The sequence below is a fragment of the Pempheris klunzingeri genome, chromosome 14 (assembly GCF_042242105.1).
Source record: "Pempheris klunzingeri isolate RE-2024b chromosome 14, fPemKlu1.hap1, whole genome shotgun sequence".
Classification (NCBI taxonomy): domain Eukaryota; kingdom Metazoa; phylum Chordata; class Actinopteri; order Acropomatiformes; family Pempheridae; genus Pempheris; species Pempheris klunzingeri.
Genome location: NC_092025.1, coordinates 23181456 through 23196061, shown reverse-complemented (window position 1 = coordinate 23196061; position 14606 = coordinate 23181456). Strand labels below are relative to the sequence as shown.

At 40.6% G+C, this 14606-nt stretch overlaps 1 protein-coding gene across 1 annotated transcript; it reads left to right on the top strand.

Annotated features, from left to right (window-relative positions):
- The first annotated feature begins 906 nt into the window (after positions 1-906).
- On the top strand, positions 907-13897 carry LOC139212738 (glycerophosphodiester phosphodiesterase domain-containing protein 5-like). The gene is made up of 16 exons (XM_070843259.1): positions 907-989; positions 1545-1756; positions 2587-2690; positions 3699-3792; positions 4359-4418; positions 5531-5629; positions 5726-5819; positions 7015-7160; positions 7591-7673; positions 8323-8473; positions 9325-9549; positions 10830-10987; positions 11769-11916; positions 12572-12654; positions 12755-12834; positions 13708-13897. Exons 2-16 carry the CDS (start codon positions 1583-1585, stop codon positions 13788-13790), a joined length of 1782 nt encoding a protein of 593 aa, XP_070699360.1. The 5' UTR covers positions 907-989; positions 1545-1582; the 3' UTR covers positions 13791-13897.
- Positions 13898-14606: the final 709 nt, after the last annotated feature.

Sequence of the window (14606 nt, the reverse complement as noted above, 5' to 3'; positions counted from 1 at the left end):
TGGTTTTCCGGTGTAAAAATACGGTGCTTTAATTTTGAAGGTGAAGCCCGTAGCTTCCGGTATCTGCGGCTTCTTCTCAGCTTCTTTGTCGGGAGGAAGAAGCTGCAGGTAGGATGACAAACGCTACATGTTGATTTTTAGACTAATATGTTGTTAAATCGGATGTTTTTCGGGTGATGATCAGTTTGACGCTTTAGCTGCAGACGGATCTCAACCAGTCCCGTTCTGTCCTCTGTGTACTGTAGAGCGCGTCACCAGACCGAGTGATAAAAAACGGTGACTTTGATGTTAACACGCCTGCTCGCCGAGGCGGGTGATTAATTATACATGTTTAACATTTATTTACGACTAACTAGGATACAGGCTTTAATTCGGCGCACATGCAACACATGCATGAAGGTGTTAACCGCACATGCAAATTGTGATTACAATTGGATGAAACATTTGATGAGCATATGTGAGCGAAATTTACCACAATAGCGACAAGGTGTTGATTTCAAACTTTGTTCTGTTTATGCCGATAAGACGGGCAACTGTGAAGTTTTGGATTTTTCTATTAGGCTTTTTTTTTTTTTTTTTTTTTTGTTATATCCAAGAGCAGCTTTATGGCAAAATGTTCCACGACTGACAGCTTCGTTTTTCTGCAGTCATGTTAAACATCAATATTCTAGATATTTTATTGTTGCTTTATTGATGTAAACAGGACATTGTTCTAAGTTTCTCTGTGTAAATCATGAGTTTATGATCTTTTACAACAGATGTACAAACAGATGCTAGAAAGCAGGTTTTCCTGGATATATATATATACATGTGCTTTATTTCAGTGTGATGTCTTTGGACAAATATTTGTGAGTGAGTTGCATTAAAAGTGTAATTTTAATCCACACAGAAAGGAGGTTTACAACGAGCTGAGCCGTCCTTTGTTCTCTGGCAAAGATAATGACTTATCTGAGTTGCACAAGAGCTACTTCGTGTGAAGAAACTCGACGGTGAGGGATCACACACACACACACGCACTGATTTTCTGGGAACTGCTGGAGAGCAGCTTGGATTTCCTGCACAAGAAAACAAAACTAAAACCAAGAACGTATTTGGAAAAAGGTGCTCAGCAGGCGGGTGGATTAAGATGCTTAACAGGAAGCAGTTCAAAGAAGATGGCACCAAAATTTGATGAGGACCTCGTTGGTCTGAAAAGTGTTAACAGCAGGATTATTAGTGTCTTTAAACACAACACAGACATTCACATGATCTAAAACCTGCTGCTTGCACAGAAATCAGTGTTTCCCTTCAGGGTGGGTGACCTCTTCAGAGGGTTTAATTCCTGAATATCAAATATCCAGGTTTCTGTTTAAATTAAAAAAGGAAAGTTGTAGTCAGTGATGAGATCTGTGGTCAAAAGTTTAAGATAATTTAGGATTTAATGCCTCATTTTGTGCATGTTTGCACAGAAATATGAGGAAAAATCAGTATTATTCAAGTAAATGTGTTTATTTATAACTTCTAATGTCACTATAATGTGTGTGTTGTGTTTTCTTGTCTTTCAGGTGTGTGTGAGCAGGATGTAAGTGTGTGTGTGTGAGCCATGGCGTCCACGTTATCCCAGCTGCAGTTTGGCCGGCTGCGAGGCCTTCGTGCCAAAGTGCTGCGTCGCTACGAGCACCGGCCTTTCGTGTCGTGTCTGGCCGGCCTGTACGGCTGCAGGTGGAGACGCCACGAGAGGAGCGGCGCTCAGCCGGAGGACCGCTGCTGCAACAAGGTCGGACATCTGGTCCACTCAGAGTCCTCGTGTTGGGCTTCACAGGATTAGTTTTAGTCCAAAAAGCTGTTTAATGTGTTTACAGTCCTGTTAGAAACAAAAGTCTGGAGAAGCTGATACGCAAAACCTGATTTTCAAAAGAGTCAATATAAGAAAAAAATGTGAAGTTTGTGTGGAGCTTCAACACCAAACATGTTCATAATGAGGGGAATATTCAGAGCTTTTACTTGAGGGACTCCAAAATCCCACCAGGAAGTAGGAAAAACACATTTTATATGTTTATATATTTTATGATTTTGTGACTTGATGTAAAAAATGTCCAATAAACATAATGAGTTGACAAATTAAAGTTTTTTTGGCATCAGAAGGCAAAAAATATTCTCTTTTTAATGAACCAATCAAAACACCAGACAAACTCATTCAACTAGTGACTCTTTGTATGAAAACATAAATTATTAATGCATGTTGGAAAACGGCCGAACAAACTATGAAATCTAAAGGAAGCAGTGAGTGATTATGTCGTCTCACAGGATCTTTGCATCATCACTTTAAACTCTGCTGAACCAGAGATGTCGTCAGACGATTCAGCACAGCACTTAAATGCACTTAAAAAGCTGATTTCACTCCTTTTTTTTTTACTGCCCAGGTGGAAAACGGCTCCTTTACAGTCTCTCATATGTTTGTTTTTCCATAGAGGTCAAAGATCAGCCTCCCGTCTCCATGGAAACAAGGCAGTAAATGTGTGGTGGGGGGGTGAAAAGCACATGCTGCCGTATTAAAGGGCAAGTTTAAAAACGCCGGGTGTTTATTTGTGTCTCTGCTGCCGACAGCTGGAGGGCGCCAGCTTTGCTCTGCTCGTGGCGGCTTTCTGCTTAACGCTGCTGTTTCTCTACTTCTGGGGACAAGCGAAGAACGACTACAATGACTTCGACTGGTGGGTCAATCGAGCTTCTACCGTAGTTTACAGGATGGTACACTAACCGTCTCTGGGCCAAAATAAGATCCTGGTTTCTCCTGTTGACCCTCACTGTCTCTGCACTGTGTGTGTTCTTGTACTTCATACATAGTGAGGACACTTTGTCTGATCCTCACAAGTTCAAAGGGCACATCAAAACACATCAATTTACTTTCAATTCTTCACATACAAGCCCAAAGTTGAGACAACTGTGGTCTTTAAACTAGATTCTGATATGAGGACTCTGTTTTTAAGACACATTTTCACTTAAATTAGTACAAACCAGTGTTTTATTTGAATATTAATTGAAGTAAATGCCTTTCATTAGACTGTAAATTGGAGGGAAATTACCAAAAACAATAGACACCACAAAGAAGCTGGACTCAAACTTCCCTAATTAAAACACACCAATTAGATTCCTAATTAGAAATCAGACTGTGGTCCAGCAGGACTGTATCCTGTAGGAGCACCGTGACAAAAATTAAAGTATTTTGATTATTTATAATTCTATAGGATTGTCTGTAAATTATTAGTTTTATTATGCAGCTTTCTACTTGTTCTAAATCAATAAAATCATTATTTTAAGTCGGTGTTTTATGTCAAACTGTTGATTTCTTTAGTATGAAGCCGTGTAATAATCAGGATAATGTACAGCCAGCGGTGTCACTATTATTATTATTATTATTATTATTATTGTGACAGGACTTAAATGATCTCTTACTTATAATTCTGTTGGGCTAAAGGTTTGTTTTGTCTTATTTAAGAAACTATATGCTTTTTATTTTTGATTTCATTTAGATTCTCTTCATAGAGTTCGTGCACAGAAAGCCGTTTCCTTTCCTCTGCTGTTCACACTTTTATTTTTGCTAATGTAGTTTTATATTGATGCTCCATGATGCTCCTGTGTCTTCATACTGTGATTCTGCTTTGCTTGTTGCTGCGTCCTGGTTTAAATCTCTAACGGTGTTTTCGCTGCGGCTCGTGCAGGTTTAACTTCGGGAACCTCGGCTTCTGGTTCCCTTGGTCTGTGGTGCTGCTGGTCATCGCTGCTGCCTTCTTCACCTACGTGTCTGTGCTCATGGTGAGGCAACCAATCAACCTTTCCTCATGTGTCTTAAGTTGTTCCCAAAGTTGTCCCACCTGCTGATTATATCTTGTCTTTTTAGCCACTTTATTAGGCACAGGAGTTCAGTCTGAAGCAGCTCAATACAACAGCCATAAATTCTGCCTTTACACAGTTTATAATGTTTGAGATATTGATGTTGCCGCTCACAATCACTTCAACATGCAATATCAGTATTTCAGCCATATCTCCCACGTGCAATTTCATAATTTCCACTGCTCAGTCTATTGTTTATATTGTATATAGTATTTATTTATTGTTTTATTGACGCACCCACCCACCTTTACTTCCTTTATTAAAGGAATATCTAATCTTAGAAATGTGTAAATTCACTTATGTGCATTATGGAGGTCATAGTTAAAGGTGGCGTTGTGCTGGACGACGTTATATTCAGAGGTGTTTCTACTTATTTTGTGGCCCTCATGTCAAATTTACTCTTCTAATCAAGATACTGGAATATTGATTACTACATCTATTGAATATAATCTATGTGTATGTGTGTGTGTGTTTTCTTCTCTGTGCAGCTGCTGGCTGTGTGTTTGCTGTCAGAAGGCCAGAAGCTTCATTTACACTGGAGTCACAAGGTTTTGTCCAGTTTTTATAGCGACTCATGTGTTTATTCACTGACAGTTTAAGTGTAGAGTCAAATATGTTCCACATACGTTCCTATAAAACACCCGAAGCTTCATGTTTGGATCGTACAATTGTGCATGTTGTGCTGAAGCCAAAAGAAAATCATGTAAAGAGGCGAAAGGTTGATATGAAAACCAGATAAGATAACTTTTTATTGATCCCACAGTGGGGAAAGTTCCCTGTTATTGCAGCTCAAAAGACATAAAGCAAAGAATTAAAGAAAGAGAAACTAAATAAACACACAGAAACATAAACGGTGAACAAACGAAGCAGAAAACATCCAAACAGGAACAGAACAAACTAAAAGCTGAACAATAAATAAAAAACAAATGAAAAGGGAGACTCCAGAGATTATTCACTCCCATAATGAAACAGTACGTGTTGGATTTATAGTTGCAAGATATGATGTGAAGAATTTCCAGATGTTGAATTACAGATGTTTTACAGCAGCTGTTTGACGGATCCTCACATCAGAAACACTAAATTAAACGCGATAACACTTCAGGCTAAAGTGACTGCAGGCTTTCTCTGTCTCATCTCTTGTGGTTAAGAAGCTTTATGCATTTCTCAGAATTATGGATCTGATCGAGGATCCTAACTGATACGGGACAGCAGAAAGTTCCTCCCTTCAAAGTAGAAAGTTATTTCACAGGAGACATTTTGACACAGTAGGAAACACACAGATGTAAATACTTTAGATTCATTGTGCTCGCTGACTTGCTGTCACTGCTTTCTATAACCGAGCTGTAAGTAATGTTGCTTTTCCTTCGATGACGAGTCAAAATGGCGCCTCTCTCTGCGCTGGATTATGGAGATGCTCTGTCTGCTCATGCTGCTGAGCATCATTCGATTAATTACTCACCAGATAATCCTGTTTATGCCGCGGGCACTTGCAAATAAAATGCCATGTGTTCTGAAATATAATTATAATTCCATTTATTTGTAGAGCTAATTTTGATCTATCTAAGATCTTACTGATTGATGAAATGTGTTTATTACTCCACAACAGATGTGAAACAAATCCTGACTCCAACATGTGTTTGCTTTTTGCCCTTCTGGTCAGATTGGGATCCTGGTGAGTTTAACTTTCTCCATCGTAGCCACCGCCGTCTTGTCGGACCTGTGGAGCAAAGAATGGAAGACTTTACTACTTTCCTTCCAGGTGACCCTTCTCCTCTTCCTCCCATCGGCCTTCACTCGTCCTCACACTGTGGTTTTCCCCTCCTGATGTCAGATCTTGTCTTGTGTCCCGACCCAGATGACGGCACCTTATTTGCACGTGGGAGGAGTCCTGCTGATGACGTCGCTGGCTTGGCCCATAGCTTTGCATTTCTTCCGCATGAACAGCGGAGGTGAGGTGCACATTTGATTTGCACGATTGTCGTCATGTTAAAATTATAAACGCAAGACTGATTCCACTCTGACGTCTGTACACTAAACATACAGCTGGATACAGGAGGCGGGTAGCTTAGCTTAGCACAAAGACTGGAAACGGATGGAAACAGCTAGCATGGCTCTGTCCTGGCTCCTCCTACCAACACTAGTTAACATGTTACATATAATTTCTTTGAATCTGTGCAAAATCTGTAAAAATAATTTCTCTTCTGGACTATTTCTTGGCTAAATGGTGATCTTTTAGTTAGTTAGTTAATGAAAGTCAATGGTTGACGATCCAGATGGTTCATGAAGTCTAGTCGTTGTTTGAATTGAGTGTTGAAAGTTTTTACTAAACTGCTTCGATTTACTCAAAAACCCAACAAACAGAATAAACAGGCTTTTAAGAAAATCAGTGGGGGAATTAATAACTTGTCTAACGTGTCTTCAGTGACCTTGTTTTGTCCGACCGACCGCCTAAAAGATGGAGATTTAATTCATAAGACACAGAACAGCAGCAAATTTAACATCTGAAGCTGAAACCGGAGAAAACTGAAAGGATTAGTCGACGATCAAAAACGTAAATGCAAATTCACTTTCTCCAAGTGTCTGACTAACAGAGGAATCATCGACACGCTAAGATCAGTAATGTTGCATCTTTTCAAACCAGCAAAACGACCTGCTGGAGCAGCAAAATATAAACGAATGGCCCTAATTTCTTTTCTCAGGCAATTGACCGTGGTATAAACAGGATAATGACCTTTGAGGTGTCCATAATCTGGGATTAATGGACTCCACTGCGTCTCTACATCGACCGTTGATTGTCGTCCTCTAATTCCTGATGAATGGACACTTCGTCAGACACGATCCCTCACTGAAATAAACTATAATAAAGAAATAATAACTGTCATCTCCACACTTTCTTTCATCCTTTCATCTAACCCTTGGCAAGAAAACACATTTCCTAAAAAGTAAGAATTTTAGAATAATCCTAATTTTATTAGAGACATGAATTTAAAAAAATAAAATAAAACAAAATAAAGATATGTTGTTATTCCAGTGATTATAACACAGACAGATATTTCCTTCCAGTGTTTCTTAAAAGAGAATAGTGAGAATAATCCAGAAAGAAATAACATATCAAGGTGATGTCACTTGTTGTTTGTGTTCCAGTGAGGCGGACTCTCATCATGAGCGTCTACCTGAGCGTCCTGTCGGCCCTCTACCTGGTGCCCCTCGGTCTGTATTCTCCTTGTATCAAAGAGGACGGGAGCCTGGGCCCCCCGCCGGCCCTCATCGGCCACAGAGGAGCACCCATGGTGAGCAGGAACCACTAATCCAGTCACACTGTGTAATAATTAGTCAGATTATTTTACGTTATACGTTATTAACATTTTCCTCTGAACAGAATCTGAAAAATTTAGACTTCTGACACCAGTTAAACGACCTGCTAGAGCAGCAAAATCATGTTTCAGCCTGATTTTAACACAGGATCAGTCCTAAATCTGTCCCGGGATACTGTGTGGGCCTGGTGTTTTGATACGGGACCAGGGTCCACATCCTTCCTGTCTCAGCTGTTCTGGGCCCAGAAACAATGGTTCCCCTTCAGCTCTGTAGACACGCCATGCTCAGCAGAATGTTTCCCCTCCTACGTGTTTGGACCACAGCTGTACTTTGTGAGCTGCTGCATGTACCGACGGTCTGATGATGAGTGTGTGTGTGTGTGTGTGTGTGTAACTCCATTTGCAGCTCGCTCCAGAAAACACACTGATGTCGTTTGAGAAGGCCGTGGAGGCAGGAAGTGAAGGTCTGGAGACGGATGTCACTATCAGGTCGGTCAGTTTTTCTTTTTTTTTTAGTAAGAACCTGATGAGTTTACTGTCACTGATCTGGTTTTCTGTAGGAGGAATCTAATTTGTCACCATTTGTAAGTGTTTCTTGCACACTATTATATACAAGCCGATGAAAATGTTCCATCTGGTCCCAGTAATTTAAAGGAAAAAGCAACATCGAGTGTCTCAGTATGGAGTCGGGAAATCTACTGGAGGGAGGAGCACCATTCCTCCACAGCATTTTCCCTCATTTATATATAAAATCTTTATTTAATGTTGAGGTCTAGATCTGTTTTTACAAAAAAGACAGTCAGTAAAAAGATTTGAAGATGAGAGTTTATGTTGTATGTGAGTTTCAAAATGTTCCACAGCTGTTTAACTTAATAATCTGGTGACTGGTTTTATTCACATCATTAATTTTATACACACTGATGCAAAGATGCATTTGATTTTAGTCAGATTTTTCCTCCATAAGTTGTCTCAGTGTGGGCCAAAATGTTGGATTACTAGTACTAAATATCTGGTGCTCCCTTCAGTGTCCTGAGATATGAAGGCTGATTTATTTTTTAAATATATTTATATGAAAACCAAAGTCTCTTCCAACAAATTGGCCCCACCAGTCAAAGCTTCTGGTTTGTTTTGGTTGTAGCTTCGATGGCGTTCCCTTCCTGATGCATGACCGCACCCTGCGAAGAACCACCAACATCCACCAGGTTTTCCCAAACCGGACCGACGTGCCGGCCGCCATGTTCACCTGGGCCGAGCTGGAGAGCCTGAACGCCGGGGCCTGGTTCCTCTCTGTGAGTTACACCTGGAGCGTCCTCCACAGACACACATTCAGTTATTTGGGCTGGATGGATCTGAAATAAAGCACAAGAAGATTCCCTGTTCCGTCCTGATCATGTCTCTGATCCCACTGCTGTCATACTGTATAGAAGCAGCTCTGCAAAGCTGATAAACTGTGATTTGAGACACTGTTTGCTAACGTTAGCTACATAACCATGAACTGGAATTGACTACGGTCAGCAGGAGACTAAACTAAACTCATGGACACGAGCCAACAAACCACTGCGACACGTTTAGATATCAGAGGAACAGGATGTTTTATTGTGTGTATTGTCGCCGCTCTGTTAGACTCTGAGTCCGTCTTCCTTTGTTTGCTCTTTATTTAGTTAATCAAACATCAGGCGATTGTCTCTTCAGACATCTACCCGCCTGTGTTGAGAAAAGAAATGTAAATATTCATGGTTATTCTTTTATATTCAATGTAAATATTTGTTACGGTGAATGGCCTGCAGCTGGGGGGGTTTATAAGGCTGCTTTTAGTAGTGTCTTTCACCCTGTTGCCCTTTACCTCCAGTGAAAACTTAAAATCAGACAAAATGTGTGCATGTAAATATTTTAAATGCCTGTCAGAAGTAGAAAAAGTAGAAATCCACTGAGAGGTGTGGTGCAGTCTCTTCATTTAAATCCTCACATGCAGACAGATAAAAATGTGAACCTAACAGCAGGATGGTGATGAGGAAATTAAAGGTAGTTAATCAGAGTGGAAAGTATCGGTCGCATCAACATGTTGGCAGCTGTGTTACAGGCAAACGACGACCGGACGACGTCACAGCATTAATGAGGTATTGATGGTCGTCCCTTCCAGCACAATCCGTTCGGCACGGCTGGCTCTCTGGGAGCGGAGGAGCGACGGCGGGCAGGAGAACAGTCCGTGTGCGGCCTGCAGGCCTTCCTCCAGCTGGCAGCTCAGAGAGACAAACTGGTGATCTTTGACCTCTACCGTCCACCCAGAGGTCACCCGTACAGGGACACGTGGATCCAACGCACGCTGGACGTCATCCAGAACGAGTCCTCCATTCACTCCTCGCAGGTGAGGCGGAGGAGGACCTAAAAAATTAAAAACAAAAGTTCAGGATCCATAAGAGCTCATCCAAGTGTTCTCCTGGTCTCAGTTTAGTTCTCGTCTTTTGGTTTTGTTGGTTTTGTGCTTTTATTTTTGAGGATTTAGATTCTTTGGTTTGCCGTTTTGGCCTCAGCTCACCCTGAAGTCTTTGCTTCCTAATGATTTGGAGCTTAGATAATTTATTACAGACATCAAACTGAACACCTGGACAGGGACGTGAAACAGACCTACACCCTGCACATGTTTATATTAGATCTGATCACATACAGTTGGGCCCAAAAGTCTGAAACCGCATTGAAAATCTTTAGTATTTTCACATGAAGATTAAAGTAATGAGAGAGTCTGAGGATTCAGGAACATTTAAAAACACAGGACTTTATATATGAGGTCAAATATAGTAAGAAATATTTACATTTCTAGTGATTTTAAATTATGTCACATTTGTGGAACTGACCAACTCGAGTTGTTTCCCGTTCGTTGAATTCTGTGTTCAGACGACACTCACGCTTTTGTACAAAGGAGTTAAGTTGGTACCAAATTTGACAAATGAAGAAGAAATATTCAAGATTCTGCACCATTTTAGACGCCATAATTCATCACATAAAGTTTTCATTGATTCTTCAAATTTAGCAAACCAAAACATCAAGTAAAGCTGCAGTGTCTATAGAAAGTGAATTACATGTAAATGCTTAGATAACCGGACTATGAAGGGAAATAAATAAATGAAAAGCACAAAAAGAACGTCTTGAATTTTTAAAATGATCATCAAATCATCAAACTTTCTGATTATTTCCTGGTTTATGTGATAATATTTAAGATTGTCAGTGTGGTTTCAGACTTATGGAGCCCACTGTAAGAAGAGATTTACCCAAAAATGATATTTTATTTAAAGACGTTACTTAAAATGGCTAAAATTAATATTACCAATAAAGTTATCATCTTAAAATGTGATGATAGTTTTGTGTTCGCAACTGTCCTTTTACGCAGCCCCCCCCAAAAATCAGGCTAAAATTAATCAATCGATTATCAGATGATTTTTTTGAACTTGAACAGTTTATTAAAAGGGAACATGTTTAATTCGCTCTTGTTTAAAGATGACTCAGTTATGAAACCTTATAATTCAATCATACATTATTTGACAGGAGGCAGTTAATGACTCGTGTGTTATTTACTATCTGTGTGTGTGTGTGTGTGTGTGTGTGTGTGTGTGTGTGTGTGTGTGTGTGTGTGTGATGCTCGCTGACCAGGTGCTGTGGCTACCCTCAGATCTTCGGTCTCTGGTCCAGGAGATCGATCCTGAGCTGCAGCAGACGTCCGGCAGTCGGCTCCCTCTAGAGGAGCTCCAGAGCAACCACATCGTCAAGCTCAACCTGCACTACAGCTCCATGTCCTCCGAGCTCATCAGGTCGGTGTGTGTGTGTGTGTGTGTGTGTGTGTGTGTGTGTGTGTGTGTGTGTGCACAGACCAACAGTTCAAAGGGATAAAGTGTCTTTAAGGTCTGCAAACTGCTATGTCAATCAATCAATAACAGTTATCTCAAGACGCTTTCCATAAAGAGCAGGTCGAGTCCAAACTCTTGAATTCAGAGAAATTCAGGAATTCAAAATTAAGGGTTCAAGAATCCCCACATGAGCAAACATCAGGTGTTGTTTTAGGCAACAGTAGCAGGAAGAACTCCCCTTTAACAGACCCAGGATCAGAGGTGGGTTAGGTGAAAGTCTGAGGTCCAACTACTAACTGTACTAACACACACACACAGCTGACTTAAACCAATTGATTGGGGACGGTTTTGGTGCAATTGGGGACAAAAGTGGTGTTTCCAGATGCTTAATGCTGACCCATAATCTCACTCAAACACCACACCATGTTTTGGGTTTAATAAATCCTACAGCTTGAAGTCATGACATAAAAATCAAGCGCAGGCAGCAGGACTTCCTGTAAATGGAGCCTGGAGCCTTTATCCTCAGGTGCACCTCATTCAGGTGTAGAAAACCTGGGCGGAGCTAAAGAGAGGAGAGGAAAAGGGCCAAACAACAGAGAGAACACACACAGCATCTACTACAGCCACCACGATTAGTCAAATAGTAGGTGTAGTTAAAGGAAATGAATGTAAGTCTATGAAAACTTAAGTTAACGTACGTGTGTGTGTGTGTGTGTGTGTGTGTGTGTGTGACTCCGCTGTGCAGTGAGTACGCTGCAGTGAACATCACCACCAACCTGTATGTGATCAGCCAGCCGTGGCTCTACTCCCTGGCCTGGTGCACGGGGGTCCACTCGGTCACCACCAACGCCCCCCAGCTCCTCCGGACCCTCAGCGCCCCGCTCTTCTTCATGGTAACCGTCAAACTGCACCACGAGCCACCGTTTCATCACTTCAGTTCAGTGTACTTGTACTTTACTGGAGTATTTCTGTTCTTCTCCACTGCATCTCAGAGGCCATTTTAACTTCCCTACATTTACAGTGGTACACTAAAAGTGCTTGTTTGATCCACTGACAGGCTCAGATTGTTATTCCAAGTGTCTGACAGCATCATGGAAAGGATCCCTACAGAGAGAGACCTGGAAGATCCTTTTGGTTTAACCACAATCAGCTGTTATATCACCTTTTTCTGAGTCACCAGACTCCATTGAGAAAAATGATCATTTTACCTAGCAGAACACAGGAGTTGCTGGTCTACTGCTGCCTTGATCAGTTAATTTCTTTGTATTATTGTGTGACTTTGGTGTTTTTAAAGAGTTTGTTCAAATCAGAATTAATGTTTTAAAACAAAAAAAGCCACAGCAACTAACCCAGTAACTCCTGTGTTCTGTGAGCTAAAATTACCATTTTTGTCAACAGAGTCTGGTGGCTTTGAACTGAGAGATAAAACAGCTGTTCCTGGTTTAACAAAACAAAAGGAATATAGTATTATTTACCTTTTTATTTATCTGCACATGTAAAACAGTCTGTAAAACATGTGAACTTCTTTTTTTTTAATCTGTCCCTCAGAGCTCAGATGAGTATAACCTGATGTGGATTCTCACTGACCTGGTGTCCCTTGTGCTGATCCTCATCATCTTCATCTTTCACTGGTGAATCACACACACACACACAGCAGTTACCCACCTACATGTAGCAGGGACTTCTCACCCATCTGATCTGAAACGATGGTCACATTGTGTTTGCTGGCAGGTGGCGAGAACGAGGACTGTCGTTCTGCTCGGGCGCCAAAACCACGCTGGACAACGGCACTTACAGCAAGTTCAAAACAGGTAAGCTGCTGTGACGGAGGATCAATCAAAGAGGGGAGAGACGGCTGTGTCACGGCAGTAATTAGGCTGTGTTGACGTATCCGCCGGTTTATCAGGAACAGACTCCATGTGGTCAGATTACAGGACGATCATTTAGCCAAACGATCTAATCAAAGTGTTTGTTTAAAGAGAGGCGGTTATCAGTGAAGGAGAACGTCGCTTTGTAATATCTCCCACTTCTACACTATGTTGTTTCTATATATCTCTGTTATATTACTTCCTCTACCGTAGCTGTACATTTATTTTCTTTATATCCCCTCCTGTCAGCTGTGACATTGTAAATGTCCCGGTCGTGGGACTAATAAAGGAATATCTTATCTTATTTCACTACCTTATTACTGACAGCTGTGTAATTTTTTGCTGTACAGAAACCAGACGGTGACATGAGGAATCCTTTCACACAAGGAGAAATCCTTTTTTATAAAAATCCTAATATATAAAGTCAACATCAATTAGGACGTCGGTATGAATGTGAATCTGTTTGTTTGAATCGTTTACCAGTCGTTCTGAAAATTATCTTTGTTTAGTTTAAGTACAGTATTTAGTGAATTATTATATTTTGTGTTTCTCACTAGTTCTGAAGGCGTTTGAGTTAATGATGGTTTGTGTTTATTTCTATTACTAATGTCTCTGGTTTGGTAACAGCCGACTTAAAACAGAAATAAGACAAATTCACCTGCAACTGTTGTTTTACTAATTTCTTAATAAGAAATGATAAATATTCAGATTTGAACATTTCTTGGTTCCAGACTGTTTGTTGGACAAACTAACTTTAAGAAATCAGCAGTTTATTTGTCAGTGACATCCGTTAAACAGCGTTTTCTCCCCCTGCAGAGATGAGCGACATCTGGTCAGTGTCCAGCACAAACTCCCAGGCAGAGAAGACGCCCAACCTGGCAACCGTGACTGAGCACTAACACCCACCAACCTGGCAACCCTGAGCCCCGTACTGCCGACCTGTAAGATCTCAGCACATCGTCAAGTGCACTCTGTTTTAATGAAATAAAGTGACGGAAACGTTTCTTCACTTCGTTTAGTAGCTTCTTTTTTTTTATAATCTTGAAAATTTAAGAAAAAGTTGAGCTAACGAACACATCAAATAGTTTTTGGTAAATTCACTCATTTGAATTATTGTGGAGCGCTAAGAGGAAACTATTAGTTTGTTTTTTATGTCTGTTAATGTTCAGTCAGCAGCTGGTTAGTCTAAGTCTAGTTTAATCGGCTTTGTCTGCTTCTTTTATAGAGCCCATCAAGTAGTTTAGTAATCGATTATTCTACCAATTATTCCATCAATTGAATAATCAGATAAATTTGCTTTATTAAAAAGCAGTTAATGTACAAAATAGAAGGGAATGTCCTCCTTCCTGTGTCCACAGCGTAGGAGCATCGTCCGATAGTATTTAACCCTGAGAGACGGTGCCTTTTATAGTTACGTCAATTAAACTAATTTCTACAGCTGATTTTTAGTAATCGAGTTGCTGAAGGAGTCCTAGTACAGTGTGTATATATATATATACTGTATTTATGTGTGAAATGTAAATAAAAACAGTCAATAGATGCGACTCAGAGGAGGTGTCAGGACTTTTTTTCAGCTCATTAAAGCTCATGGAAAACACCTGAAGGCATCACGACATCCATGATCACCGGATTAAATCGAGCCGACTTGAACGGTAAATAAACGGTTTGTATTTGTAAAACATCTTTCTGGTGGTTTAAACTACTCAAAGTGCTTT